The sequence below is a fragment of the Sinocyclocheilus anshuiensis genome, unplaced genomic scaffold (assembly GCF_001515605.1).
Source record: "Sinocyclocheilus anshuiensis isolate Anshui unplaced genomic scaffold, SAMN03320099.WGS_v1.1 scaffold20, whole genome shotgun sequence".
Lineage (NCBI taxonomy): Eukaryota > Metazoa > Chordata > Actinopteri > Cypriniformes > Cyprinidae > Sinocyclocheilus > Sinocyclocheilus anshuiensis.
The window spans coordinates 2,933,561-2,943,654 of record NW_015558646.1 but is presented as its reverse complement, the minus strand read 5'-3'; the positions used below and the strand labels follow the sequence as shown (position 1 = coordinate 2,943,654).

Here is a 10,094-nt window from a genome sequence, read left to right as displayed (position 1 = left end):
GTAAAAAGACACACATACTGTACCTTTTTACATTTATATGCACATTCATATATATATATATATATATGCTATATATATTGCTCTTGCTTTCCCTCAGTTGACATCTGTATTCAATTTATAACACTGTGTCTACTCTGAATACACATAAACTGGATAAAATAGAAGATAATTAGGAAATAATTGTCTCTGATTGATAGCAGGGGTTTAGTGAGGTGGATACCAAATAATAGATTTGATTTTTTTCATCCCCTAATACACAATTCTTATTCATTACTGTCATTTTGATCAAATCATTATCACTCTTTCATATGAAACTCCTCCACCTGCATGTCAAATAGGCATTCTTACCTACAATGAAATGGTCAAATGGACATTTTGACAGCTGCACAATTGGACATTGAATTCATGAGAAAACAGCTTGAAAATTTTATGTATATTTCCATCCATATCACACCCCTGGGGCACGACAGTGGTTACATGAAGTAAATCTCTTGTGCCAGTCCTCCATCACCGAAGAGAAGAGCTGAAAAATGCAAGGAGCCCTGTCTTAACACATCTTTCCTCTTTACTTTAGACAGCACCAAATGTCAGATACTCATCTGGAAATAATTTCCATTCTATTATGGTGACAAGGGGCCAGCGGAATCTAATTAGCTGAAAAGAAAGTGCTAGAGAGCCGGATTGGGAGTGATTGGTGATAGGGCCAGTGGTGCAGGGCCGGCTCTCCAGCCTTCAGGCTCAGCAGGAACACTCTTGAGGTTAACTCCAACTCGAAGGAAGGAGATAAGAAAAGGAGAGAGAGGGATTCAGGTGCTGTGTGCCAGAGACGAAGGTCTCTATTGGTCTGTCAGAGCCTCAACTTTAAATATTCTTCCCTAAGTGATAGTAAAATTGAAATATAAGAGCAAAAAGGGGCCAGATATAGTTTGGCTCTTAGTGTCTGTTTTATTGCTTAGTTCATATGTATGAATATATCTATCTATCTATCTATCTATCTATCTATCTGTCTATCTATCTATCTATCTATCTATCTATCTATTTACTAAAAAGTAAAAAAAATTAATAAATAAGTAAAGAGTGTTCTATAATGGTCAAATACCAGGGACAAAATAATGTTGTCCACTGCCTCAAATCACAGGCCTTTCATAGAGCTCAGACATTTAGAGAAATAAATGTTTCCCCCTCGAGAACTTGCCATTATGCCTGCCCCCTTTTCTCATGCACACCATCAAACTAATCTAATGTCACTTTCAGAGGAAAGGTTAGGCTCAGCTTTTGCATTTATATTTTCCAGACAGAGAGTTTGACCTTTGCGGATCAGACCGTTATTTTTGCTTCTTGTGATGCCATCCAGCTTCACCAACCTTTTATAGTGAAGATTAGCATCCATTACACTGATTGGTTACAGTGAACAAGGGCGAGAATAGGCTGGAGAGTTTTTTTGTGAAGCTTTGATTGACTGCAAAAGTAAATCTTCACAATAAAATTGTGATGTCAATACTCATTTATGCTTTTCAATAGTAGGGCTACATTTAAAGTGTTCTGTAATTTGTTTAATTTATCATTTGAACAGGTTTAGTCGATGAATTTCCTTGAACGTTGACTAGAGGAATCAAGTAATTAATAATAGAATATTGCACCACTTTAAAAAAAAAAAAGACTCTTATGGCTTGATTTCTTTTGAGAACTGAAATCATATGGTGCAACCAGTATATTCCGACTCCTGTACAAATTACTCTTATGAATCTGTTCTTTTTGTGAAATTAAAATCATACATCGCAATCAGTGTATCCCAATTCCTAAACAAATAATTAATAATTGGTTCTTTTTTTGTGAATTGCAAGCAAATGGCACAACCTGTGTATTCCGATTTGCGAAGTGACTCTAATGAGTCAGCACTATTTAGTAAATATTATAGGTATTATGCATATTACTTATGCATTTTGTAAGTAATATTTCAGAAATATTAATAACTAAAATATTATATTATATTATATTATATTATACTATACTATACTATACTATATTATAAACTATGAAAACAGAACGTTTACCTAGACTTGAAAAATGCACCTTTTGCACAAATTGTTTTAAATATATTTATTATTTAAATGATCTCATCATTATATTCTATTTTGTTCCAGATCTGAGGCCTCTACCTGATGTGGCCATGACGGGAAAATGCACACACGAGTGTACAGAATACGGCCACTCGGATTCCTGCTGGATGCCTGGACAACCCTCACCCAACCACACCAAGAGTGCCAAGAGCGGGCCCAAGCTCTCCACCTTCGTGCCTTATCAGGAGAGGGAGGGTCAGGAGCGCCTGATGGCTGACAGCAGCTCTAAGCCTCACGGAGAGGAGCGGAGCGGAGGCGGGAGCAACAAAGTGGCCAGCATTCGCTTTTTGCCTCCCTACACTAGTGCCTATTCTACAGGTGGCGACTCCAGCAAGGACTGCCCCAGGGAGGAGATCCCCCTGAGTCAGACAGCCGATTACGCCCCTGCCACTACACCCTCCAGCCAAGGCTCCAAAAGAGAAATCTACCTGTGATTCACCTGTCGTCCACCTAGGTTCGATTCCACATTTGATCCAATTTATTTGTGATCAGCAATGCCTGTGAGAGGATAAAAGGCCTTACTTATGATCAGACTGTAGTTATGCTTAAAAACATATACACATCCAAATAGTACTTTTTTTTTTCTTCTGTGTGTGTGTGTAACTAAGAACTCGAGCCAGAAGAACTGGCAAACCAAATACTGGCAATCCAAGAGGGACATACATTCTCAACACGTATACTTTACTGAAAAGAAAACATTCACCTTTCTTTAAGCCCTGAAGTGTGTTTCTTACATTTGTCTTTTTTCATAGGAAACACTTTTCTTAATGTACAGTGATGTAAATAATACACGTCTGACGGAACAGTTTTGATTTATGATTTAGCTGTACAGACCCTCGAAGCCACAGCTTCCTTCTGTTGATGATAGAAGAAGGGACATTGCTCAGAGGATTTGCCTCCCTGTCAGTAAAAGAAGGACAACAGTTTTGGACCTTGGAATGCTAAAGATAATCCACAGTATGAGCTTCCGCCGTCTAACTACTTGGGACTCGAGTGGACACGGAATTTGGGGCAAAATCCAAGGGAAACAAACAGATTAAAGCAGGTTTGCATGATGCCATTTGTCATTTTGGACAAATTTGACGGGCTTCATCAGTTCCCAGAGGAAGCTCTCCCTGTGACTTTTCCTCTGTAATACTCTCGTACTTCTTCAGAAGACTATCTACTAGTAGCTGAGGCTTTAGGTGAGTTGCCCTCTGGAAGAGCTTTGTTCAGCCCATCCCATCCGTAGGGAGGAGCAACGACTTTCACAAAAACAAACAAAAACAAAACAAACAAAACTGTTCATGTGCTGTGCAATAGCCTACTCGTTTTCAGAAATGTCAATCTCTGTTGTGTAGATGTGTGGTTTTGTCAGAGATTTTGGCTCTGCTCTGTGGTGGGTCTGACCTTGTCAAAACAAACGCTCACAAGAGTTAGACGGTTTCAAAAATCGTGACAGCAGAACATTTCTCTCATGTTTGACCACATTAAAGTTGTATTCAACAAGTTCAGTATATTCCAAAACAGGGATGCCAAATCCTGCTCCTGGTGATCGACTGTCCTGCAAAGTTCAGCTCCAACCCTAATGCCAAGAGCGGGCCCAAGCTCTCCACCTTCGTGCCTTATCAGGAGAGGGAGGGTCAGGAGCGCCTGATGGCTGACAGCAGCTCTAAGCCTCACGGAGAGGAGCGGAGCGGAGGCGGGAGCAACAAAGTGGCCAGCATTCGCTTTTTGCCTCCCTACACTAGTGCCTATTCTACAGGTGGCGACTCCAGCAAGGACTGCCCCAGGGAGGAGATCCCCCTGAGTCAGACGCCCGATTCCGCCCCTGCCACTACACCCTCCAGCCAAGGCTCCAAAAGAGAAATCTACCTGTGATTCACCTGTCGTCCACCTAGGTTCGATTCCACATTTGATCCAATTTATTTGTGATCAGCAATGCCTGTGAGAGGATAAAAGGCCTCGTTGTCAAAACACCTGCTAATTCTACCCCACCACCAGACCCCGATTTGCAGGCGTCTCGACGTGCATCTCCAATCCCCTCAGCCATAAGCCTAATGGCTGACACCAAACAGCTAGAGACTTTCTTTAAAACCCTCTGGGTTTTATACAGCCCTGCACATTGTTAGAGGCTCTGGAAGCCAAACAGATATGAAGAGAATAATCAGAAAAAAAGAGAAAACCATTTTGTGAATATGAAATGAAGTACACAATCCCCATGTAAACTTTAATGAAAGAATGTAAGGACAATTTTTAAGTGAACTTTGTGATAATTTAATGTAAATGTTATATTCCTATTTGATTCTGATTCGTTTGTTGATTTTTATTATAGTCTGACCTTGTCAAAACAAACGCTCACAAGAGTTAGACGGTTTCAAAAATCGTGACAGCAGAACATTTCTCTCATGTTTGACCACATTAAAGTTGTATTCAACAAGTTCAGTATATTCCAAAACAGGGATGCCAAATCCTGCTCCTGGTGATCGACTGTCCTGCAAAGTTCAGCTCCAACCCTAATCAAACACACCTAAAGCAACTAATTAAGGTGTTCAGGACCACTTGAAAATTAAAGGGAGGTGTGTTTAATTAGAGTTGGAGCTGAACTTTGCAGGACAGTCGATCGCCAGGAGCAGGATTGGATACCCCTCTTCTAAAACATCAGAGATTCTGTTTAAAATGTGCTTTGAACATATGACATGATAAGACTCCTGCAGCGAGCTTAGAAACGTCTAAATCTCGCTAACCTATTACCGTAAAGTCACACTGGCGCTCGCCTAAAGGGGCACTTTCATTGAAAGTGCTAATTTCCACAACTGAAAGCGAGGTCTTTCAGAAAGAGTTTACAGGAAGTTAATTTAGGGCCGTTATTAATAGAGGCTGATGGTAACAGGGATTGCATCAGTTGGGATGCAGGTCAGCAAAAGCTATAATGAGTATTCGAGGCCCGAGCTACACACAATAAGTGCACTATAATTTACACCATATCGCACAGCTAAGTCGCCACTTAAAACCGACTATTCACCTCGGGTGATTTGGCCGTTAACTCTGTAGGCGTTGATTCAATGTTCACAGAGCTATGTGCTTTGGGTTTAATACTTGATAAAGTCTCCTTAAAAAAAAAAAAAAAGTAACCCAATGCTAAAGGCTGGTGTCTCAGGTGACGGACATTTGGTGTGATACTTCCTTATGTGTGTGTGAATTTAGTTCACGGCTGACCCCTTATTTGAACACTGGCAAACCAAACTTCAATCACCAAGTAAATAAGTTGTATCTCCAATTTGATAGGGTCTTTGGTCTTTGCATGCCCTGCAACGCCCCCTATGGACAAATGTTGCAAGCTTATCGCAGCCTTGGGGCAGACCGGAGGAGATACTGAAAGACCTCATTCGGTCTAAGTGTTGCTTTGAGAACATTGACACTCTCGCTTCATTGTACACATTTAACTTCCTGTTCTTTTAATCATCCCAGTGACTACTGACCTTAAAGGCGTTTTCTGCAGTGACAAACAAACACTGCCCAGGCTGCATGAACCCCAAACGCTGCATGACAGGTAGACAGTCTCTCGCTCCCACTGGGAAAACCTAGAGTTTATCCCCGGAGAGCAACTGTCACAGATACTGATAGGTCAAATCACTCGGAGTGTGTGTGAATGTGTGCGTCTTCGCACACCTGTGTAACTGTGTAGATGCACGGAGGGATCCGTTCACTGCCTTTAAAGCAAGAAATTTTAAAGCACTATACGTTAATTTTCGATTTTTGCTAGGATTTTTAACGGCCAAATTGTGTTGTGGCATCTCATTGAATAAAATGGATCTTGCTGTGTGAAACATTGGACAGTGGTGCAGAGAATCTGATGGAAAATAAATAGCATGTCTTATACACTGGGTGTAGGGTGAAAAACAAGCAAGAAAAGCATTATATAAGGGGAAAGACAGTCCATGTCTTTATCATCCTGCAGCTGTAGCTGTTAGTTTGTTAGTCAGACAGCAATGTATTTTATTCTGTCTGGTAGTTTTGGTAGTTTCTTAATCAAAGAGACCAGTGTTTATTGAAGTCTGAATGAATCTGTGGCTAAAAATGTATTCTCATTCAGTCTGTTTTAATTTTTTTTAAATATGTATTTATGATTTAGTTTATTGTTTAAGAAAATTGAAGACATTCAGATCTTTAAACCGCTGTTATTTCATACCAAACACTATCTCTCATTAGTTTTAAGGTTTATGATTTAAAGGGATAGTTCACCCAAAAATTTAAATTTTATGTTTATCTGCTTACCCCCAGGGCATCCAAGATGTAGGTGACTTTGTCTCTTCAGTAGAACACAAACGAAGATTTTTAACTCCAGCCGTTCACGAGCCGCAGGGTTTAATTTGGATTTGTCTGTGCATGTTTTTTTTACTCTCATAGATTTTGTTAATATTGCCATGCATTATACGACTGATAGACTGCAACGGCTGGAGTTAAAAATCTCTGTTTGTGTTCTACTGAAGAAACAAAGTCACCTGCATCTTGGATGCCCTGGGGGTAAGCAGATAAACATCAAATTTTCATTTTTGGGTGAGCTATCCCTTTAAGTTATGCATTATTCCACACAACCCCATTAGTTATTAGTTTTCATTATCCACAATACAAAATTGTCCTGCTTTTACACTTTTATTTACAGTCTTAAAGCAAAATTGACAATGGTGATTTGTTCTATACATATACTTTTTTTTTTTTTTGATGATGATCACTTTTATTAAAGCAAATAAAGCAAAATTGACAATGGTGATTTGTTCTATACATATACTTTTTTTTTTTTTTTGATGATGATGATGATGATGATGATGATGTCGTGTATTGCAGCACATGAGCAAATAATGTAAACAATCACTTTTTTTGGTACCTAAAGCACAGAATCATGGTTTTCTTTATGATTTTGTCTGCTTTGTGATCAGGCCCAAATGGAATCTGCGTTTTTTCCATTCATTTTTGAGGGAAAACATTCTGTGTAATGGATTTGAACATGGTAAAATGGGTTAAATAGAGCTTAATCGGTAGCTGAAAGCACTATCAAATTAGCCAAATATTTAATAAACCAACACACGAGGGGTGGAGGATGTGTATGGCTTTTTAAATAATGGGTGTTCCGGTTCTGTGGAAATCTATGAAGCTTTTTGCCGGCACAGATTCCGTGTGGGCCTGTTCATGACTGATGTTCAATTTCATCCTACTGTAAGCTCTATTTCATTTGTGCTGAATCATGTATTTGATTACATGGAAATCAATCAATTCCAATGTGACTTAAGAATCAGTTCTTTGTCTGACACATGGACTCATTTTGGAGCAGAGCCACCCACTGCATTTGTCCAGGTATTAGGAGTTATGAACGAACATGTCATCGTGTTGTAATGTCACCGTGCATAATGAGGCTCACCATGCATCTCTGCGCATAATAGAGGTAGATAGTAAACAGCATCATTCTACCCCTCGAAAAAGATTAAAAACGAAATCAGTAATTTATTTTGTGAAGCGGTGGCTGAGCGGCTTCATTACTATGACTTTGGCTCTGAAATGAGCCGATAGCGCTTTAGCGGTTTGTGGGCGTCTGCCTTCATATGATTTTGATATTAAAAACTCTACACTAAGTAACTAAAGAACAGCCACCGTTTAAATAGATAATTACAGGAAGTACAAGTTTGTAGCCTAAGTGTTGGTTATATTTATATCGAACGCTTGTGATGCCTTGTTTTCTTTGTACAGTTTTATGTACATGCTAATAACGTGGCTTTAAAAAAAAAAAAGAGAACAAAAAAAATAACATGTTGAAAGACAAATTGAAATTGTAAAATATTTTTTAAAGTAGAATATGTTAGGATGTGAGTGGTTGGGGGCACACAGTTGGTGTGCCTGTCTAAAATGTCATCAGTAACCATTCACTGGCTTCTAGTCTATTTTAAAGTTTTACTGTCTCTTTTTATGAGTTTTCTTTTTTTGTGTGTTATTTGCAAAACAGTGGCTTTGAAGAGTTTAGCCCTTATTCGTTCCATTATGTTCTTATCAATATCCGCATGTTAAACACGAGAAAAAAAAAATGTTGTCTTTTATTTTTGCTGAGCAAATCAAAGACATCCACCGAAAAGCTTTGCTTTAATCAGTCTTAGCAAACCTGGCAGAGTTCAAATTCTCCTAAGGTTCTTCAGCTTGTTCGTAATGTGTGGCATTTGTTCCTTGGGAGAATAAAGCCCTGTTAACCCCATTGGATTTCTTAACATGCCAGTGGCACTGCCAAGCATGGGTTTCATCGATCGACATAAACACAATGGGGCCTAGAGTCCAAACACACACACAGACACTCACCCTAACAAACTGTCTCTCGTATGCCACAGCCATACTGTGCAGTGGCACCATGCAGAATTCTTGGAACCCCAGAGATTTGTATGAACTCCTCAATCTCAAATTCTTCAGGCTTACAGTGACAGATCTTCCCCTGTTTATATACTGAAAATCAGAGCTAACAGAATTTTAAAGTGATAGTTCACACCAAATTGTCATTATTACCTTATTTTGTTGCAAACCTGTTCCCAAAAATTAGAAATTTAGCAGTGTTGATGCTGTTCTTTTCTAATGTAAATGCATTATGAGCAGGGGATTTTAAAATATTAGTTGTGTATCATTCATTCAATATCTGTGTGTGAGAATAAGTTTTACAGATATACATTTGTGGACACTATGGTTCAAAAGTTTGGGGTTGATACAATTTGTTCATGTTTTTGAAAGATGTGTCTCATGCTCACCAGGGCTACATTCATTTAATCAGTAATACAGTCAAAATTGTACTTTGAAATTAATTTTAATAGTAATATTCAACTATTTAATTATTTAGTCCTGTGATGGCAAAGCTGAATTTTCAGCAGCCGTTACTCCAGCGTTGTTATTAAAATAATTACACTTTAGTATAGGGACCAGTTCTCACTATTAGCTAGTTGCTTATTAGCATGCCAATTAATAACATTTTGGCTGTTTATTATTACTTATAAAGCATATATTCTGCATGACCATATTCTATATCCCTAATCCTACCCAATACCTAAACTTAACAACTACCTTAATAACGATTAATAAGCATCAAATTACACTCTAAAAAACACTTGGTTGCTTTTTCAACCCAAATGCTGGGTTGAGACCGCTGGTAAGGACGTTGGGTTGTTTTAACCCAATTTGGGTTGACAATTGGTCTTGATCTATAACCCAGCGGTGCTGGGTTGGGAACGCAGACGTGAAAGAGAGCACGCACGTCACGTTAACATCGGACGACACCAGTGCGAGAAGCCGCCATTTTCTCATCGTCTTCAGATGGAAGCGAGTGCAAGTGAAATACGGTTTATGGTAAGTAAAGATTAAAAATGTAAAGTCATCATTCATTGTTTGAGTCCGGTAGTATTTTGAGATTTCATGGAAGGCGGAAATGTTCCGAAAAGAGCTTATATTGAAAAATACGCGGACGCGGATTTCGCCTCAGAAATAGTCTTAACGGCCTCTTTTACTGAACGGAAGACATGCTTTTAATATAACGTCAGTGGGTGTCTTATGTCATATTTACATAAGATTTTACAATATTTACATTTTTTGAGGTGTTAAAAAAGGGTTATTAACATATTTACAAAACAAATTTTTCGCGGTTAAATTGAATGTAGTTTCCTAAAGGAAACGACCGAGCTTTGTGTCTTCATTGTGCCCGCGCCGGGAGTTAACAACACAGAACCCTACTTGTGTGAGGAGGTAATTTTCTCAGCTAACGTTACTTCAGAAGAGAGGGAAAGACGGTTTAAGGCAAGTAAACTTCAGAATGCCATCATGTTATCAATTTTTTTTTTTACTAAGAGTAAAATAATGTTTGTTTTTGTAGATGTTGAAAGCCAGAGACAATGGAGAGCATTATTCTTTGAGCATTATTCTTATGAGATTGATGTGTTATTTTTAGAAAATAAAGGTTTATGTTGTCTCCTGCCT

General features: G+C 38.7%; 1 protein-coding gene across 1 annotated transcript in view; it reads left to right on the top strand.

The window, feature by feature from the left end:
* LOC107680965 (protocadherin-1-like) overlaps positions 1-2,631 on the top strand; it is a 182,433-nt gene extending 179,802 nt beyond the window's left edge. Inside the window, exon 5 of the mRNA XM_016477063.1 lies at positions 2,145-2,631. Coding sequence (XP_016332549.1) covers positions 2,145-2,554 — 410 coding nt within the window. The 3' untranslated portion in view covers positions 2,555-2,631. The remainder of the gene's footprint in view (positions 1-2,144) is intronic.
* The last annotated feature ends 7,463 nt before the right edge of the window (positions 2,632-10,094 follow it).